Consider the following 22,185-nt stretch of genomic DNA (forward strand, 5'->3'; position numbering starts at 1 on the left):
TAAAATCAGAAGGAAATGAGCAGAAGGTACTTAGCTAGGCAACAGAACAGTTAAGGAATTGGCCAGGGCAGCCTATAAGTTTCTGTGAATCCGTCTTAATTGATTCTTAAGGCCTCTCACTTAAGTCACTAAGCACTACTGAGCTTTTTTAGACAGTCTCGACACTAGGCACTGGGTTACAGAGATGATTATTCCTTTCTCAGGGAGCATGCAATCTGCTATAAATAGTGTCTGTAAATACTTTTGGCAATTGTTATTAAAAGATATCAACATCTCTGGAAAACCAGATGAGAAGGACCTTTATTTTGCCTGAAAAGTAGGGAGTTAGGGACAACCTCTGAGAAGAAGTGACCATAAAAGTAGGAGTTTGCCAAGCAGACGAAGGAAAGGTCTTACAGGTCACTAAATGTAATCCCACAGTATAAAAAGCCAGTGGCAAAACTCTTCATAGAAAAGATAACTTATAGTCTGGAGAACATTTTCTGTGGGGCAGGAGTCTGGGCACAGTTTATGTGGGTGCTCTGTTCAGGGTCCCACAGGCCGCAATCATGGTTGGCAAAGGTGCGTCTTATCTGGAGGTTTGATCGGAGGAGAGAATCAGCTTTCACATTCATTCACATTGTTGCCATAATTCCCTTCCTGGCAGCTCTATGACTGAAGCCCTGCTTTTCTGCTGGCTATTGGGCTAGACGTTGCCCACAGCTCCCTTCTCACTAACTCACAATAACTAAGTTTCTGTGAATCTGGGGCCTAAGTTCCATCTGCAAGTTCCTTTTACTTTTGCTCTGTTCTGTTGGCTACATGTAAATCAGAAGTCATGGCCACAGTCAAAGGTAGGAAAGTGTACAGGGCGTGAGTAATGGGATCGGGAAATGCGAGGCTTCCTGTGGGATTCTGCCCACCATGGACTGTTATGTAGAAGGAAGACTAGACTCATTCACTGTGGCCACAGAGTGTACACTGTGACAAATGGGTGTTGACTATTGACTGTAATTGTCAGGATCTGGTTAGCACTACAAACGTTGCATAATCACATGAGCTAGAAGTCAAGATGAGGGAGCGATGAGGGGTGCAGCCTTAATCCAGTGTCTCACTTGAACTGTGGGTGTGATTTCTTCATCCCAGTGTCTATATGTGCTAGCTCACTGATGTTTGGGTGTTCTTCCCTAAGAACATCCTCTGTTGGCGTTCCTTTCCTAAGGGAGAGAATCTAAGCTCCTTAGCTTAGTATGTACAATCCTTTACCACCTGTCACCATCAGTTTTCAGTTCTCTTTCATTATGCCATGTTTTTGCACATCTATTTCCCTTTACTTGAAATTTCATGTCCTCCTTTTCTTCCAATTTTTCCTCAGCCAACTTCTGTTGTATTTAAGATACAGCCCAAATGTTGCTGTGGATTTCAATTAAAATTGTATTATTGTTTCTCTCTAGGTCATTTTTTTGTTTGTTTATTTTCTGCTTCCTTTCTATTCACCTACCAGAATCGTACAAGAGGTAGAGTGGATAAGAAAGCAGAGTAAAAAATTTTTTTAGTCATACCTTGAAGGACGTTTGTTTTGTCTATTCTACAACAGGGGGCAGGAAACTGTTCTGTAAAGGGTCATATAGTTACTATTTTAGGATTTTTCAGACTAAGAGATAAAATCAATTGTACTTGTATAACAAGAGAGAAAAAAAGTCCACAAAATTTTTACTGACAGAATTTAAACTATAAGAATAATAGAAAGAGAGAGAGAGAGAGAAAGAGAGAGAGAGAGAGTGTGTGTGATTCAGGTCTGCTAATGAGAAGAATGGAATTCTTTTTGTGGGAGTAATATTTTACTTAATTGGGATAGAAAGCTCGTGTTGCCTGTCAAATTTGCAAAATCATTTCCAAAAGTTTATCTGTTAATATTGATCTGTAATGAGATTTTACGTATTTTATCTTTGCAATTTTCTTTCTACACAGATAGGTACTACCATATACTGATATGAGTTTATGAGCATATGATTTTAATTGAGCATATTCATCACCTGGAAGGCATTCATAGCATTCTATTAGTCTTCCCTTGCTGTTTCCCTTTAGCACGTCGTCACACTGCAGATTAATTACTTTCAATTGAAGATGGATGGAGCTCCTTTAAACAGATTTTGAAATTGGAAATTTCCATTAACTTGCAATGAGGTATAAAAATACTGCTGGTAGTATATTTTGAGCTCAGAAAACATGTCTGCTGCAAACTTGTGTGGGAATGGAGATCCCAGCTAAATTTTTAGCTTTTGAAAGCCTGACATTTCATTACATGAAGTTCACAGTAGTACTAGTTGTCAAAATAACATTATGCAGTATAAATTTCTCACATAAGTATGGTTTTGCCTTGTCATTTTAGGTGGAATTCATTAAGAAACATTATCAAGTCCACAGGAAAAGCTAATTTCCAAAGGCATTTACTGTTTGCTATTAGCTGTTGAGGGTGGTTCTTTTGTCCGGAAAATTTTAGTGTCAGCCCTGAGCTAAAAGAAAAAAATCATAAAACTACTACTGTCAAGTCATTGAACTGATGGTGAAGTTCAGGAGACAAAGAAAATTTACCCTTGACACTACTGGTTCAATAATACATGGTAGATTCAAATATTTGCCACAGAATACCTGCTGATGAATAATGCAGTGAGTAACCATAGGTTTTAAACAGCTTACATTTTCATTAGCTCTGTAAATTTGTTCAACTAAACTTTGCTCTTTTTTTTTGTTCTACACATATTTTTATTCCATCAATAGTAGGAAATTTCACTACAAGTTGTACTGAATTAGTGTTTTAGCAACTTTCAAAATAATCTTCACTGTGGTGGTTTTATGCAGTCACTAGTTCTCAGTCACTTCAAACTTGATATTGATGCCCTGAATAAACAAAACAGCTACACAGTATCGATAACTTACATTGACTCATCAAAAGCCAAGAAAACCAACTCCAAATCACTTGCCTTATTTTTTAATTGACTATTTTTTATTATTTTGTTAATTAAAGTTTATTGGGGTGACAATTGTTAGTAAAATTACATAGGTTTCAAGTGTACATTTTAATTGACTATTGATGTTGCTTTCAATGTTGTCAACTTTTCGAGAAATTGTTCTTGCTGTAGGAGTAGTCTTGAAGCAAGTTTCTTTTGTCTGGACCCATTTCTTCAACCACTGTGATCAAACATGGTTTAATTAATTCACTATTAACAAACAGATTTCCTTGCTTGGCTAGTAAATAAACCACTTGGAAACTTATTTTGGTTGCAGTCTCATTTTAATTTTTGTGAAGAAATTCTACTATGATGAGATACTGCATTTTAAATTTTCTGATTTTTTTGACCATTGCTTTCATGCAAGTTGAGACTATTATGATGAGTCCCTTAGTCTGGTGATGTCAAAATATGTTGTTTTTCTTTAGCATAGCTATAGTGTCATTGCATAATAAACACAATGCTTTGCTGTTTACTTAATAACAAATGATTCGCTCTCTACTGTGCCTTAAAACTGTCACATTTGAAGTCCACTCTTCTCTTCTTGTTGTGACGTTAGGTACACACTGCTAATTTTTTTTTTTTTTGAAACGTCACTGTACAGTGATACGCCTGGCACTCGGAATGCTGTTGAATTATAACTATGTCACTGTGATTTGTAGCATGCCAAGCCATAGTGCAAAGCAATGAGAACCACATACAATTTCTGTTGCGGCTACTCACTCTGCCATGGCAGTGCAGTCAGCCATATGCAACATGGGCATTCCAATAAAACTGTTAGTGACACACGTTTGAATTTCATATAATTTTCACATCTTATGAAATATTGTTTTTATTTTTTCAACTATTTAAAAATGTAAAAACCATTCTTAGCTTGTGGGGCACACAAAAATAAGTGGTGGACTGAATTGGCTGGTGGCTGAAGTTTGCTGACTTCTATTCTAAGAAGAAACAGAGATAATTGGGTAATTATTTGATTCATTCCAATACAAAATCTACTATCAGTCATTTTTAGTCTCAAATCTTTTTAGTCAATCATGCCACCTTCCTGCTTTTTAAAATGGAAAGAAATAGGAGGAAGCATTTGCAAGACTTTATTAAATGGTAACGTGTCCATGAAAGTCACATGAGGACATGGCTTCATGATGAACAATATTCATGTTGAAATAAATAATATTACATTTGTCCATTTCTTATTTTTTAATCATGTTATTAGATTAAAAGATTTAGAGAAAGTTAAATATAAGCACTCAAGAAAATATTTAGGTAATTGTTATGCTTATGTGAATTCTCCATGCACATATATTAAAATTTTGATTTTCTCTTCTTAGAAAATATTTAGAAATTCAAGAAAATATTTTGGCTACTTAAATATGAAGAGAGATATTTTTTTATTAGACTTGTTAATTACTATGTTATCCTTGTCTAGTTACATTTATCCAATGCAAAAAAAATTGTGATTGCCTTCTGATATCATGAATCTGTGGTTTGTGAGAGAAAAAGCACAATAATCTGATTCTTTTTTAAAAAAATAGGTGAATTTAAAAGTTTCTTTAAACCTCCAAAATGCATCCAATGAAATATTTATCATGAATTTACTTTCTTACATACCTACACACATGTGCGCATAAACATGGAAACAGTAAAGGACCAGTTTTTTTGTTTTTTGTTTTTGTTTGTTTTTAGGAAGGTTGAGTCAGAGACCTCTTTCAATATTCAACATGGGTACTTAAAGTTAAAACACCACAGCGTATAATGGAGAAGTATTTAAAGTTAAAATATTGCAAGGTAACCAAGAATAGAGTATACTTGTGTCATTCCTTCCAATTCTAAGGGTGAGCTGGCAAAAATCTTCCTTTAACTCTCCTTTTCAGGTGTCATTAACTTCAAGACAAGAGCCATCATATACCCTAAGTTCTGTCACTTTTTTTGGTACACAAGCATGGTGCAGTAAGGTCTATTGTTTGGTGCCTGGGAAGCAACAGGAAGTAATATAAAGAATAGAGTTTGGAACCAGACAGATGGGGAATTTGAATCTTAGGTCTGCCACTTACTAACTCTCCCATCTTGAACAAAATCACTTAACCTCTCTCAGCTGCAGTTTCTTCATTATAAAATGGGATATAATGTCATCTTATATAGTTTTTGTGAGTATTAGAAATAATATGTGGAAGTACCTGGAAGAGTAGGCATTTAGTAAATGCTGGCAGTGTAGTGTTGTGCCCGTGGTGTCAGCTTTCCTAGTGTAATAGGCATCTACAATAGGTCCATGTGAAGTGATGGTCACAAGGCAAGCACTAGGGACTGAACTGTTTGTGGACATCAAGTCCTGCCATTCTTCCTTCTGATAACGACGCCTGCTGTTCATGCAATTAACTCACAATTTCAAAATGTCATCAGTTTCACCATATAAAATTTAGGAATGAGGTTTTCTACTCTCTACTTTGCTTTTGTGTGGTGGTAGTATGTGCTTCAGATGTGTTATGGAATGTGCCTTATTAAGGCTATCCTAAATTGTTTCCATTTCTTACCACCATATAAAACAGGAAATCTTATTAGCCCTCTTATTCTTCAGCATACGAGGTGTGATCAAACAATACGGCAAATGTTTAAATAAAAATGATTCATTACAGTAAAAGACACATTGCCATTAATACCCTCAAAATACCTCCCCTTGCTTTGAACACACTTATGCCATCATTCTTGCCACTTTCTGAAGCAGTTCTGGAAATTCTCTTTCGTGAGTGTCTTTAATTGCGCTGTCGTAGCTGCCTCAATGTCCTGAATCATTTTGACTTTGGGGAGGAGCCAGAAGTTACACGGTGCCAGATCTGGTGAATAAGGTGGATGAGGACACACCGCAAGGTTTTTATTTGACAGAAATTGCCATATACCAGAAATGATGTGTGACACGGAGCATTGTCATGCTAATTTATGGCACACTTTAAAACACACCTCTCAACCATAGCTCACACCCGGCTGAGTGCACCGAACAAGTTGAAACTTGTCACACACTGTTACTAAGTTTCGGTGCACCGTTTCCTGTATTGAAGATTCCTGCCTTTCCGTTGGATGGCACTCGGCAGCAGCATTCACCATATTTTGTGATCACAGTGGAAAGGCTCCATGTCACACATCGCTTCTGGTATGGCAATTTCTGTCAAATAAAAACATTATGGTGTGTCCTCACCCACCTTATTCACTGGATCTGCACTGCGTGACTTCCTGGCTTTTCCCCAAAGTCAAAATGACCATGAAAGGTAAACATTTTGAATCAATTCAGGACATGGAGGCCGCCACAACAGCACAACTAAAGACACTCACAAAAGAGGACTTCCAGAACTGCTTCAGAAAGTGGCAAGAATGTGGAATAAGTGTGTTCGAAGCGACGGGGGGAGTATTTGGGAGGGATTAATTAATGGCAATGTGTCTTTTACTGTAATAATTTTTTTTAATTTAAACATTCACCGTAGGTTTGGATCACCTCATAGATCACACCTCATAGATTTATAAGTAAATCAGGCACAGTGACTAACACACATTCTTTTCTGCTCTATTTAAAATTTTCGTCATTCTTCAGATATATTGAGCTTATGTTTTTTTCAAACCTTTAATATTGTAATTGTCCCATTATTTAAAAAGCTGAATGAAATTTCAGTAACGTTTGTATTAAGTTCAACCAACATCTATTGAATATGTGCCAAACACTGTGCTGGCTGTTAAGACTAGGAAGATGACAAAGCCTAGTAACTTCTTTCAACTTACATTTGGTGGAGTGAGAGGGAAAGATAGACATGTAAGTATAAATATGAAGATAGTGCAATAAGTGCCATTATGTTATGCAAAGAGAAGGGACTCCAAATAATAATTATGTTTGCCATGATGATTAATCAGTAATTGAAATGTTTTACGTGTTTAATAATTTATGTCATGACTTGCCTGGAGTGTCTTTTTTCATTTAAAATCTATGCTACATTTCTAAACACACTGAGAAAAATCTTCAGTTATCTATATTTTTTTGTTGTTCTTTAAGAACAGAAAATGTTCTGATGACACCTGTGTACGAGTTCCTTTTTTTTTAGTGAGAATACTCTCAGGATGCATAAAAATCTGGATTTCTCTTCTGTGTCAGTTTCTTTTTCATTCAGGTTAATGAGAATTTGATCAGCCTGTAAACTAGGTTTCAAAATGATTAGCCTTGACTGATAAAATGAAATCCAATCATTCTTGTGGAAATGGGTTTTGCTTCTTTGAGAATGATACAGTAGGTGCCCAAAGATCTCCACTTTTGGTATACTGACTCAGAAAAGCTCAGCTGTACTGGAATTTTCAGTAATGCTAGATTATATTTATCACCATTTATTTTTTCTCCTAAAATATAGCTTTGAAATACATTTGCCTTGAATTTACATTGACAAGATGGATTTATTGTTTTGTCATTAGCAGTGTCTATAGTTTCTGTTGCACATAGAGTATTTTTAGTCATTTGGCACGTATCAGGCCTGTTTCACTCGTGATGATCATTTTCTTTGCAGTGGTCGTTCTGTGTGTAATTCATATACTGATGAGGATGAAGAAGTTGAGCCTTCTCCTTCTGGGCAACAGATAATTGAAAATTCAATAACTATGAATAAGATGAAGCTGCTGAAGGCTAAGATGGAGAATATGAATCTCAGCAAAAAGGTGAAGCTGCTGGCCCTTGGCCAAGCCGCTGTCCAGTTTGTCTGCACAGGGCTCACGGTCTGGGGTCTGCTGGTAATTGTGAAAAAGTACTTATAAAACATCACTCATCTCGGGTTTCTGGCCTCAGTTATTTATTGAGGCATTAAAAGTGATGAATTGGTTTGTAGGCCAGCAACACATCTAATGTGATTATACCACACTTAAATTAATTAATGATTTTTAAAAATTTCATAGTTCTACAGCAAAGGAAGATAATAAAAGATAGCCTACTCTTAATCTTACAGTTACTTTTTAAATGCTCTGTTCATGTACTTTCTATGGACATCTTCTCTGTCTGGGCGTTGGTAAGGAGTGTGCCTGTGATCAGCTTTACTACATATTGTTAGTGTCTGAATGAGGGTTGAAGTTTTCATTCATTCTTACCAATATTTGGTACAGTCCTTCCTTTTTATTTTTTCATTTTGGTTCATGTGTAGAGCCATCACATGATGGTTTTAATTTGCATTTCTATGACCAATGAAGTCGAACACCCTTCATGTGTTTATAGGGTATTTGGATATTCTTTTTTGTAAAACGCCTTTCAAATCTTACCCATTTTTCTATTGGGTTGTATGTTTTTTGCTTATTGATTTTTCTTTTTTAGATCTGTATATATTCTGGATATAAGACCTTTGTCGTGTGTGTGTGTATGTGTGTGTGTGTTTGTGTGTGTGTGTGTGTGTGACCACTCTGTTTATTTTTCACTCTATTAATAGCTCGTCCCCTTTTCTTTATTGCAATATAATACATACGTATAATAAAAGTCACAAGTTTTTAATTTACAGCTTGGTGAACTTTTACATTTATATGCATCCATGTAGGTACAACCCAAATTAAAATGGACCTGTTTTTCTCTCCAGTTTTCCTTATAGCCTTTTGAAATCAATACCTACCTTTCCCCAATCCTAGAAATAACTACTATTTTTATATTTGCCACCGTAAGTTAGTTTTTCCTCTTCTTGAAATTTGTATAAATGAAATATAGAATGTTCTCTCTTTTTTTCAGTCTGGTTTCTTTTTCTCGACACAGTACTTTTGTGATTCATTGTGTTGTTATCAGTTCCTTCTTTTTTCACTGCTGTATACTATTCCGTTGTATGACTATATTTCAATTTATTTCTCTCTTCTCTTGACAGACATTTGGGTTGTTTCTATTCTTATACATGTCTTTGGATATATGTACTCTTTTCTTTGGGGCATATATCTAGGAATGGTCTTGTAGCGATCGGGTTGGTATCGTTAGCTGTTATGCCAAACACTTTTGCAAAGTTTCTGAGCCAATTTACACTCCCGTCAGCAACATTAGAGTTCCAGTTTGTGCCACATCCTCACCAACACTTGATATTGTCAGTCTTTTTCATTTTAACTATTCTGGTGGATGTGTCGTGGTTTTCATTTACCTTTCTCTTAGGAGGAATAGTAAGTTTTTTGTATGCTTTTTTTTTAATTAAAGATTATTGGGGTGACAATTGTTAGTAAAGTTACATAGATTTCAGGTGTACAATTCTGTAATACATCATCTATATATCACATGGTGTGTTCACCACCCAGAGTCAGTTCTCCTTCCATCACCATATATTTGATCCCCTTTACTCTCTTCTACCACCCCCCAACCCCCTTACCTTCTGGTAACCACTAAACCATCGTCTGTGTCTCTGTGTTTCTTCATTTGTCTAGTTCCTTTGTTGTTTTCAGTTTTATATATCACATAACAGTGAAATCATATGGTTCTTGACTTTTTCTGTCTGACTTATTTCGCTTAGCATAATCTCAAGATCCATCCATGTTGTCCCAAAGTGTGCTTCGATAGATGATTGGATAAAGAAGATGTGGTATATATACACAATGGAATACTATTCTGCCATAAGAAAAGATGAAATGGTATCATATGTTATGATGCTGACTTTTGTACCAACAGTCTTTATATCATGTAAAGCACCATCATCTGTTTAAATACATCAGTTTTTTAAAATTTTCTTATCAAATGCCCATTCAGGTCTTTTGCTCATTAGGCATTTTTATATTAGGGATACAAGTTCTTTGTCAGACGTATGATTTACAGATATCCTAACACTGTACAGCTTGCTCTTTTACTTTCTTATTCTTTTAATAAATATTCTTTATTTTAATGTGTTCTAACTTATCAGTTTTCCTCTAGTGATTAGCAATTTTTATAATCTTTAAATGAAGTCTTACCTATCACAGTGTCTTGAAGACATGCCTCTGTTTTTCTCCAAAAGCTCTGTGATTGTTCCTTTTTCACGTCAATTTACAATCCGTCTAAAACAAAAACTTTTTTTAATATAATGTGAAGTAGGGTAAAAATAATTTTTTCCAGATGGACAACTAGCTCTATTAAAAAAAACAAAACTAAAAAAAACTTTTCACAGAATCCTAAATGTTTATGTACCTAATAACAGAACTTCAAAATACATGAAGCAAAAGCTACAAAGAGAAATAGACAATTTCATGATTATATTAGAAGGTTTCCATACTCCCACTCTCAAAAATGGCCAGAAAAAGATAATCAGAAGGGATGTAAAAAGACTTGGACAATACTGTTAACTTCCTTGCCCCAGTTGATATTTATAGAATGTTCCATAACGACAGCAGAATATACATTTTAAAAAAGTGCACTCAGAACAGTTTACTAAGATAAACCGTATTGTATACTATCAAACAAGTCCCAATAAATTTTAAAAGATTCAAATCATACAAAAAAAGCTCTCTTATTACAGTGTAATAAATTAGTAGTCAATAATAGAAAGACTTCTAGAAAATCTAATACTTTGGAAATAATAACTTCTAAGTAACAGGTGGGTCAAAGAAGAAATCCAAAGGGAAATTAAAAAGTATTTTGCATTGACTAAAAATATTCTGATAATGTAGTGAATTTATTTTTTAAAATATGAAATAATTCTTACATTTTTAGAATGAACCCCTATTGGTTGTGATGAATTTTCCTTTTTATGTCTTTAGATTTAATTTGCTAACATTTTATTTAAGATTTTTGTTCATCAGAAAAATTGGCCTGTAATTTTCCCTTCTTTTCCAACATACAGCAAAGTTGAAAGGATTTTAAAGTGAACTACTATTTATCTACCACCTAAATTCTACAATTAACATTTTTTAAATGTTTATTTTTAATTGTGATAAAATACATGTAATATAAAACTTGCCATCTTAGTCATTTTTAAATGTATATACCGTTCAGTCGTGTTAAGTACATTGACACTGTTGCACAACCAATTTCTAGAACTTTTTCATCTTGCAAACTGAAACTCTATTCTCATTAAACAACTCCCTGTTTCCCCACTCTCCTCAGCCCCTAGCAATTCTACTCTCTGTTTCTAGGAATTTGACTCTTTACATACCTCATATAATTGGAATCACACAGTGTTTGTTTTTTGGTGACTGACATTTCACTCAGCAGTGTGGTCAAGGTTCATCCATCTTGTAGCATGTCACAATTTCCATGCTTTTTAAGGTTAAGTATTCCATTGTATACGTGTGTGTATATATAGGCATATACACAACATTTTACTTATCCATGCATGTGTTGATGGAGATGTGTGTTGCTTTCACCTTTTGGCTATTGCAGATAACGCTATTTCAATTCTTTTGGAAATATACCCAGGATTTCAGGATCATATAGTAATTCTATTTTTAATGTTTTGAGGAACTGCCATACTGTTTTCCATAGCAGTTGCACCATCTTACAATCCCACCAGTGGTGCACAAAGGTTTTAATTTTTCTGCATTCTCACCAACACTTGTTGTTGTTTTAAATAGCAGCCATCCTGAGGGGTGTGAGGTGATATCTCATTGTAGTTTTGATTTGCATTTTTCTAATGATTTGTGATGTTGAGCATATTTTCATGTGCTAGTTTGCCATTTGTATACCTTCTTTGGAGAAATGTCTACTCAAGTCTTGCCCATTTTCAAATTGGGTTATATGTTTTTATTATTGAGGTTTGAGTTCTTTATATATTCTGGATATTAACGTCTTATGAGATATATGATTTGCAAATATTTTCTCCTATTCCGTAGGTTGCCTTTTTACTCTGATGGTAGTGCCTTTTGATGCATAGAAGTTTCAAATTTTGATATAGTCCAATTTATTTTTACTTTTGTTGCCTGTGCTTTTGGTATCACACTCAAGAAATTATTACCAAATCCAATGTCATGGAACTTTTCCTCTTATGTTTTTTTCTGAGAGTTTTAGAATTTGAGATCTTACATTTAGGTCTTTGATATATTTTAAGTTAATTTTTCTTTTTGCTGTAAGTAAAGGTGCAACTTCATTCTTTTGTATGTTCATATCCAATTTTTCCAACACCTTTTATTAGAGAAACTGTCCTTTCCCCATTTAGCAGTGGGCTCCTTAGTTTCCAAACGTGAAATATCATATACCTTTTTGTTATTATTTGTACTTTAATTTCACTGTGATGAGAGAACATACTCTAAATGATTTCAAGCCTTTGAAATTAGTTGAAATTTGTGACGATGCATACTGGTGAATGCCACTTGTGCACTTGAAAACACTGTGTAGTCTATCACTATATATAGTGTTGTATACATATCAATTAGATCAAGTTTGTGAATTATGTTGTTCAGATCTGTATCCTTTGTGAAGTTTTTTAGTCTGTTTTCTATCAGTTATTGAGAGAGGCTTATTAAAAACCTCCTTAGTTATGTATCTGTGTTTCTTTTTTAGATGTTTATTTTTGCTTTACATATTTTGAAACTCTGTCACTTGGTATGGTAAAGGTTTGTGTGATATCCAGGGAGTGGTATCTTTCTTGTGCTTTAACATCTTTATTATTATAAAATGTTCTTCTTTATCCCTAGTAATGCATTTTTCTTAAAATCTACTTTATTATTAGCATACTTATTCTAGCTTGCTTTTGGTTTGTGTTTCTATTGTGTATCTTTTCCATCCTATTACTTTCAATCTCTCTGTAGTCCTATATTTAAGGTTTGTCTCTTGTAATCAGTACGTAGTTGGTTTTATTATTTTTTTAGAATTTATTTTTTAAAATTTTTATTAAATTTATTGGGGTGACATTGGTTAATAAAAATTATATAAAGGTTTCAAGTGTGCACTTCTATAATACATCATCTATATATTACATTGTTCACCACCCAGAGTCAGTTCTCCTTCCATCACCATGTAATTGACCCCCTTTATCCTTTTCTACCATATTCCCTCCCCTCTTACCCTCTGGTAACCACTAAAATTTTGTTTATGTCTATGATTTTTTTGTATGTCTGCTTGTCTCATTTGTTGTAGCTTTCAGTTTTATATCCCACATACGAGTGAAGTCATACAGTTCTCAACTTCTTTTGTCTGACTTATTTCACTTAGCATGATAATCTCAAGATCCATCCATGTTGTCACAAATGGCAGTATTTCATCTTTTCTTATGGCCGAGTAATATTCCATTGTATATATGTACCACATCTTCTTTATCCACTAATTTGTTGAAGGACACTGGTTGTTTCCATGTCTTGCCCACCGTAAATAAAGCTACAGTGAACATCAGAGCACATATATCTTTATGGATAAATATTTTCATATTTTTTGGGTAGATACCCAGGAGAGGGATTGCTGGGTCATATGGTAATTCTATTCTTAATTTTTTGAGGAAACTCTGTACTGTTTTCCATAGTGGCTGTACCAACTTGCATTCCCAGCAGCAGTGTATGAGGGTTCCTTTTCTCCACAGCCTCTCCAACAGTTGCTTTTACTTGTCTTGTTGATAATAGCCATTCTAACAGGTGTGAGGTGGTATCTCACTGTGGTTTTGATTTGCATTTCCCTAACAGCTAGTGAAACTGAACATTTTTTTCATATATCTGTTGCACGTTTCTTTGTTTTCTTGGGAGAAGTGTCTGTTCAGGTCTGTTTTTTGTTGTTGAGTTGTATGAGTTCTTTAGATATTTTGGCTGTTGGCCCCTTATTGGAGGTAAATATCTTCTCCCATTCAGTTGGTTGCCTCTTTGTTTTGTTGATGGTTTCTTTTGCTATGCAGAAGCTTTTTAGTTTGATATAGTCCTATCCATTTATTTTTGCTTTTACTTCCTTTGCATTTGAGGTCAAATTTATAAAATTATTTCTGAACCCGAAGTCCATAAGTTTAGTACTTATGCTTTCTTCTATGCAATTTATTGTTTCAGGTCTTATTTTTGGGTCTTTGATCTATTTTGAGTTAATTTTGGTATATGGTGACAAATAGCAGTCTAGTTTCATTCTTTGGCACATGGCTTTCCAATTTTCCCAGCACCATTTATTGAAGAGGCTCTCTCCATTGTATGTTTTTGTCGCCTTTGTTGAAAATGATCTGCCCATATATACATGGGTTTATTTCTGAGGTATCAATTCTATTTCATTGGTCTGTGTCTGTTGTCCTGACAATACCATGCTGTTTTGATTATTGTTGCTTTGTAGTATAAATTGAAGTCAGGGAGTGTGGTACTTTGTTCTTTCTTTATCAGGAATACTATGGCTATTGGGGGTCTTTTGTGATTCCACACAAATTTAATGATTTTTTCTTCTATTTCTTTTTAAAATGCCATTGGGATTTTGATGGGATTGCATTATACCTGTATATTGCTTTGGGTAATATGGACATTTTAACTATGTTAATTCTTCCAATCCATGAACATGGAATATCTTTCCATTTCTTTGTGTCTTCTTCAATTTCTTTTAATAATGTCATAATAGTTTTCAGTGTATAGGTCCTTCACATCCTTTGTTAAGTTTACTCCTAAATATTTAATTTTTTTTTTTGCAGTTGCAAAAGGAATTGCTTTTTTCATGTCCTTTTCTGAAATTTTATTCTGAGTGTATTGGGAACGCAGTGGATTTTTGTACATTGAATTTGTATCCTGCAACTTTACTGTATTTGTTTATTGTTTCTAATAGTTTTTTGGTGGGGTCTTTGGGGTTTTCTATATAAAGGGTCATGTCATCTGCAAAAAAGTAACAATTTAACTTCTTCATTCCCAATTTGGATGCTTTTATTTCTTTCTGTTGCCTGATTGCTCTGTCTAGGACAGTACTATGTTGAATAACAGTGGTGACACGGGGAATCCCTGTCTTATTCCTGATCTTAGAGGGAAAGGTTTCAGTTTTTCAACAGTAAGTATGACATTAGGGTTTCTCATATATGGTCTTTATTATGAGTTCTGACAAGTTCACAAATTCATCCTAGAAAAAGTGCTACATACCTCATTGCTGAATATCACTATGGTCACCTTCGAAGTACTCCCCTTGGGAAGCTATGCACTGACACCAGTGCCGAGTCCACCCTTCAAAGCAATTTTGGAACTCTTTTTCTGGAATGGCCATCAGTGCTGTCATCATATTAACCTCGATGTCTTGAATGTCATCAAAATGTCTTCCTTTCAATATTTCCTTTATCTTCAGTTAAAGAAGGAAGTCATTGGGGACCAGATCAGATGAGTAGGGAGGATGTTTCAATACAGTTACTTGTTTCCTGGCTAGAAACTCCCTCACCGACAGTGCCATGTGAGCTGGTGCATTGTCATGATGCAAGAGCCATGAATTGTTGGTGAAAAGTTCAGGTTCTCCGACTTTTTCATGCAGTCGTTTTAGCACTTCCAAATAGTAAACTTGGTTAACTGTCCAGTTGGTACAAATTCATAATGAATAATCCCTCTTATATCAAAAAAATGTTAGCAACATTGTTGCAACAAGTTCGCGAACTTAATTGTCAGACTTCATATGTTGAGGTACTTTCCTCCTGTACACATTTTATTAAGTGTTTGAATCATAAATGGATGTTGTTTCTTGTCAAATGCTTTTTCTGCATCTATTGATATGATCATATGATTTTTATCCTTTATTTTGTTTATGTGGTATATCACATTGATCAATTTTTGTGTGTTGAATCATCCTTGCACCCCTGGAATGAACCCCACTTGATTGTTATGCATATTCTTTTTAATGTATTTTTGTATTCAATTTGCTAGTATTTTGTTTATGACTTTTGTGTCTCTATTCATCAGAGATGTTGGTGTGTAGTGTGTGTGTGTGTGTGTGTGTGTTATCCTTATCAGGTTTTGGTATCAGGGTAATGTTGGCCTTATAAAATGAGTTAGTAAGTATTGCCTCTTCTTGAGTTTTTTGAAATGGTTTGAGGAGGACAGGTATTAAGTCATCTTTAAATGTTTGGTAGAATTCACTAGTTAAGTCTGGTCCTGGGCTTTTGCTTTGTGGGATTTTTTTGATGATTGTTTCAATTTTCTTGCTGTTGATCAATCTATTTAGATTTTTCAGTTGTTCATGATTCAGTCTAGGAGGGTTATATATTTTATTCAGTTTCTGTTTTGCAGTTATTATTATGAATTTTTATACTTTTTTTTCAAGTGATTACTTAGAGACTATAATATGCATCCTTGACTACTTATAGTCTAATAAAAATGACTTTTACTACTCTCCTATTAGTGGTAGTATCTTAGAACACTATCTTCATTTGTACATCCAAATATTTTTTATGTCGTTGTTGTTATACATTTTAATTGTACACACAGATGGTGCCAAAAAACTGTATACACATTTTAAGAAAGGAAAAAAAAATATTAAAATTGTAATATCAATATATACTGATAACAAAAGATAAATAAAAGTCACGTTTACACATTGTTTTGGCACCCCCGGTATATTTGAACTCCTAAAATTGTTTTACGTTGCCAATAATATTATTTACATACCAATATTATTTATACACATAATAATTATACATAACACCCCTGTGCACTTGACCCAGATTCACCAGTTAATAATAAAGTAAACATTTTTTCGTATTTGCTTTCCTTCTCTACTTCTTTCTTTTTCTTTTTTTTTAAGATTTTTATTGGGGAAGGGGAACAGGACTTTATTGGGGAACATGTATGTCCAGGACTTTTTTCCAAGTCAAGTTGTTGTCCTTTCAATCTTAGTTGTGAAGGGTGCCGTTCAGCTTCAAGTTGTTGTCCTTTCAGTCTTAGTTGTGGAGGGTGCAGCTCAGCTCCAGGTCCAGTTGCCATTGCTAGTTGCAGGGGGCGCTGCCCACCATCCCTTGCGGGACTTGAGGAATTGAACTGACAACCTTGTGGTTGAGAGCCCACTGGCCCATGTGGGAATCGAACCGGCAGCCTTCGGAGTTAGGAGGATGGAGCTCTAACTGCCTGAGCCACCGGGCCGGCCCCTCTTTCTTTTTTTTTAAATTAAAGTTTATTGGGGTGACAATTGTTAGTAAAGTTACATAGATTTCAGGTGTACAATTCTGTATGACATCATCTATAAATCCCATTCTGTGTTCACCACCCAGAGTCAGTTCTTCTTCCATCACCATATAATTTGATCCCCTTTACCCTCATCTACCACCCCCGTCCCCCCTTACCCCTGGTAACCACTAAACTATTCTCTGTGTCTATGAGTTTTTGTTTCTCATTTGTTTGTCTTGTTCTTTTGTTGCTTTTTGTTTATATACCACATATCAGTGAAATCATTTGGTTCTCTACTTTTTCCATCTGACTTACTTCGCTTAGGATTATAATCTCAATATCCATCCATGTTGTCACAAATGGTCCTATTTCATCTTTTCTTACCGTCGAATAATATTCCATTGTGTATATATACCACAACTTCTTTATCCATTCATCTATCGAAGGACATTTTGGTTGTTTCCATGTCTTGGCCACCGTAAACAAAGCTGCAATGAACATTGGAGCACACGTGTCTTTATGGATAAATGTTTTCAGATTTTTTGGGTAGATAACCAGGAGAGGGATTGCTGGGTCATATGGCAATTCTATTCGTACTTTTTTGAGGAACCTCCACACTGCCTTCCATAACGGCTGCACCAGTCTTCATTCCCACCAACAGTGTATGAGGCTTCCTTTTTCTCCACAGCCTCTCCAACACTTGTTACTACTGCGTTTCCCCGAAAATAAGACCTAGCCGTACTATCAGCTCTAACACGTCTTTTGGAGCAAAAATTAATCTAAGACCCGGTCTTCTATTATAGTAAAATAAGACTGGGTCTTAGATTAATTTTTGCTCCAAAAGACACATTAGAGCTGATTGTCTGGCTAGGTCTTATTTTCGGGAAAACACGGTATTTGTCTTGATGATAGTCATTCTAACTGGGATGAGGTGATATCTCATTGTGGTTGTTTTTGTTTTTTTTTTATTTCCCATCCCCAGCCGCAAACAACCACGGACTTATCTGCTGTCATGATACATCGTGTTTTAGAATGGCATATACGGGAGTCACAGAGTGTGTACCCTTTTGTGTCTGACTTCTTTGACTTAGAATGCTTTTGAGGTTTAACCACGCAGTTGAGTAATCTTAGTTTGTTACATTTTATTGCAGAGTAGAATTCCATTATATGGAGATACCCCAATTTGTTTATCCAGTCACATATTGTGAATTATTATACATGACATCTGTTCTTTACACGGACATAGGTTTTCAATTCAAGAAATGGACTTGATGAATCATATGATAACTGTAGGTTTAGCATTTTTTTAAAAAATGTTTTATTGGGGAAGGGAAACAGGAATTTATTGGGAAACAGTGTGTACTTCCAGGCCTTTTTTCCAAGTCAAGTTGTTGTCCTTTCAATCTTAGTTGTGGAGGGTGCCGTTCAGCTTCAAGTTGTTATCCTTTCAGTCTTAGTTGTGGAGGGCGCAGCTCAGCTCCAGGTCCAGTTGCCATTTTCTAGTTGCAGGGGCACAGCCCACCATCCCTTGCGAGAGTCGAACCGGCAACCATGTGGGTGAGAGGACGCATTCCAACCAACTGAGCCATCCAGGAGCTCAGCAGCAACCCAGCTCAAGGTGCCGTGTTCAATTTTAGTTGCGGGGAGCGCTGCCCACCCTCCCTTCCAGGACTCGAGGAATTGAACTGGCAACCTTGTGGTTGAGAGCCCACTGGCCCATGTGGGAATCCAACCGGCAGCCTTCGGAGTTAGGAGCACAGAGCTCTAACCGCCTGAGCCACCGGGCCGGCCCCTCATTGTCGTTTTTCTTTTTCTTTTTTTTGAAATTTATTGGGGTGACAATTGTTAGTAAAATTACATAGATTTCAGGTGTACAATTCTGTATTACATTATCTATAAATCCCATTCTGTGTTCACCACCCAGAGTCAGTTCTCCTTCCATCACGATATATTTGATCCCCCTTACCCTCATCTTCCACCCCCCACGTCATTGTCGTTTTTATTTGCATTTCTCTGATGATTAGTGATGTTGAGCATTTTTTCATATGTCTATTTGCCATTTGTATGTCCTCTTTGGAGAAATGTCTCTTCAGGTCCTCTGCCTCTTTTTCAGTTGGGTTGTTTGTTTTGTTGTTGAATTGCATGAATTCCTTGTATATTTTGGATATTAGACCCTTCTCGGAGGCACTGTTTGCAAAAATCTTCTCCCATTCAGTTGGTTGCCTCTTTATTTTGTCGCCGGTTTCTTGTGCTGTGCATTAGCTTTTAAATTTGATATAGTCCCATTCATTTATTTTAGCTTTTACTTCCCTTGCCTTTGGAGTCAAATTCATAAAATGCTCTTTGAACTCAAGGTCTATAAGTTTAGTACCTATGTTTTCTTCTCTGCAGTTTATTGTTTCAGGTCTTATGCTTAAGTCTTTGATCCATTTTGAGTTAATTTTGGTACATGGTGACAATAGCAGTCCAGTTTCATTCTTTTGCACGTGGCTGTCCAATTCTGCCAGCACCATTTATTGAAGAGGCTGTCTTTTCTCCATTGTATGTTTTTTGCTTCTTTGTCAAAAATTATCTGTCCATATTTATGTGGTTTTATTTCTGGGTTCTCAATTCTATTCCATTAGTCTATGTGTCTGTTTTTCTGCCAATACCATGCTGTTTTGATTATTGTTGCCCTGTAGAAGAGGCTAAAGTCAGGGAGTGTGATACCTCCAGCATTGTTCTTTTTTCTTAGGATTGCTTTGGCTATTTGGGGTCTTTTGTGGTTCCAAACAAATCTGATGATTTTTTGTTCTATTTCTTTTTAAAAATGCCATTGGGATTTTGATGGGGATTGCATTAAATCTGTATATTGCTTTGGGTAATATGGTCATTTTAACTATGTTGATTCTTCCAATTCATGAGCATGAAATGTCTTTCCATTTCTTTGTGTCTTCTTCAGTTTCTCTTAAAAATGGCTTATAATTTTCAGTATATATCTCTTTCACATCCTTGGTTAAGTTTATTCCTAGACATTTTATTCTTTTTGCTGCAATTGCAAAAGGAATTTTTTTTTTAAATTTCTTTTTCTGAGATTTCATTGTTAGTATATAGGAATGCAATGGACTTTTGTACATTGATTTTGTAGCCAGCAACTTTATTGTATTCGTTGATTGTTTCTAATAGCTTTTTGGTGGAGTCTTTAGGGTTTTCTATATATGGCATCATGTCATCTGCAAAGAGTGATAATTTAACTTTTTCATTCCCAATTTGGATGCCTTTTATTTCTTTCTCTTGCCTGAATGGTCTGGCAAGGACTTCCAACACAATGTTGAAAAGCAGAGGTGACAGGGGACAGCCCTGTCATGTTCCTGAACATAAAGGGCTTCAGTTTGTCTCCGTTAATTATGAGATTAGCTGAGGGCTTATCATATATGGCCTTTATTATGATAAGGTATTTTCCTTCTATACCTATTTTATTGTTTTAATCATAAATGGATGTTGTATCTTGCGAAATGCTTTTTCTGTATCAATTGATATAATCATATGATTTTTGTCCTTTATTTTGTTTATGTGATGTATCACATTGATGGATTTGCGTATGTTGAACCATCCTTGTGCCCCGGGGATGAACCCCACTTGGTCGTGATGAATAATCTTTTTAATGCATTGTTGCATTCGATTTGCTACAATTTTGTTTAGGAGTTTTGCATCTGTATTCATCAGAGATATTGGTCTGTAGTTTTCTTCTTTTGTGTTGTCCTTACCAGGTTTTGGTATCAGGGTAATATTGGCCTCATAAAATGAGTTAGGGAGCATTGTCTCTTCTTCGGTTTTTTGGAAGAGTTTGAGCAGGATTGGTATTAGATCCTCTTTGAAGGTTTGGTAGAATTCACCAGTGAAGCCATCTGGTCCCGGACTTTTGCTTTTGGGAAGGTTTTGGATGACTGATTCAATTTCGTTACTGGTGATCGGTCTGTTTAGATTTTCCAGTTCTTCATGGTTCAGCCCAGGAAAGCTATATGTTTCTAAGAACTTGTCCATTTCTTCTAGGTTATTGAATTCGGTGGCATATAGTCTTTCATAGTATTCTTGGATGATTCTTTGTATTTCTGTGGCATCCATTGTAACTTCCCCTTTTTCATTTCTGATTTTGTTAATTAGTGTCGTCTCTCTTTATCTTAGTGAGTCTAGCCAAGGGTTTGTCAATTTTGTTAATCTTTTCAAAGAACCAGCTCTTTGTCACATTAATATTTTCTATTGTCTTTTTGTTCTCTATTTCATTTAGTTCTGCTCTGATTTTTATTTCCTTTCTTCTGCTGACATTAGGTTTCATTTGTTCTTCTTTTTCTAGTTCTTTAAGGTGTAACATGAGGTTATTTATTTGGGATTTTTCTTGTTTCTTGAGTTAGGCCTGTACTGATATAAATTTCCCTCTTAAAACTGCTTTCGCTGCATCACAAAAATTTTGGTAGGATGTATTTTCATTGTCATTTGTTTCTATGTATCTTTTGATCTCTCCTCTAATTTCTTCTTTGACCCAGTCGTTCTTTAAAAGTACGTTGTGTAATCTCCATGTATTTGTGTTTTTTCTTGCTTTCTTTTTGCAGTTGATATCCAATTTCAAAGCCTTGTGATCAGAGAATCTGCTTGGTATGATTTCATCTTCTTAAATTTGCTGAGGCTGATTTTATGTCCCAATATATGGTCTATCCCTGAGAATGTTCCATGTACACTAGTAAAGAATGTATAGTCTGATGTTTTAGGATGAAGTGCTCTATAAACGTCACTTATGTCCATTTCATCTATTGTGTCATTTAGGGCTGCTATTCCGTTATTTATTTTCTGTTTGGATGATCTATCCATAGCTGTCAGTGATGTATTTAGGACTCCTAGTATAATTGTGTTTTGGTCAATTTCTCCCTTTAGTTCTGTTAGTAGTTGCTTGGTATATTTCGGTGCTCCCTGATCCTTCTCTATTTCTTTACCTTATCCATTTGGCAGTTAGTTGCCGATATAACATTTTACCCTAAATGCTTCATTTAGCATATGTATCTCCTAAGAGCAAGGGCCTTCTCTTACATAATCACAATATAGTTATCATATGCCAATCTATTACTGATACACATTAGGTCATCTGTATTCATATATCTCCATGTCTCAATGGTGTACTTTATAGCATTTTGTTTTGTTTTGATTTTTGTTCTGTTTTCAATCTGGGATGCAGTCAAGAACCATGCATTGAATTTAGTTGTAATGT

At 35.3% G+C, this 22,185-nt stretch overlaps 1 protein-coding gene across 14 annotated transcripts in view; it reads left to right on the plus strand.

Moving 5' to 3' along the window:
- Positions 1-22,185, plus strand: part of ZFAND4 (zinc finger AN1-type containing 4) — a 107,237-nt gene that overhangs the window by 66,908 nt on the left and 18,144 nt on the right. For 12 of the 14 annotated variants that reach the window (XM_074337278.1, XM_074337277.1, XM_074337280.1 and 9 more), the window contains one exon: positions 7,526-7,745. In XM_074337278.1, the coding sequence (XP_074193379.1) occupies positions 7,526-7,745 (220 nt within the window). The remainder of the gene's footprint in view (positions 1-7,525; positions 7,746-22,185) is intronic. The other 2 variants (XM_019716172.2, XM_019716174.2) reach the window with 1 other exon arrangement.

This window comes from Rhinolophus sinicus, linkage group LG07, assembly GCF_036562045.2.
Source record: "Rhinolophus sinicus isolate RSC01 linkage group LG07, ASM3656204v1, whole genome shotgun sequence".
NCBI classification, from domain to species: Eukaryota; Metazoa; Chordata; class Mammalia; order Chiroptera; family Rhinolophidae; genus Rhinolophus; species Rhinolophus sinicus.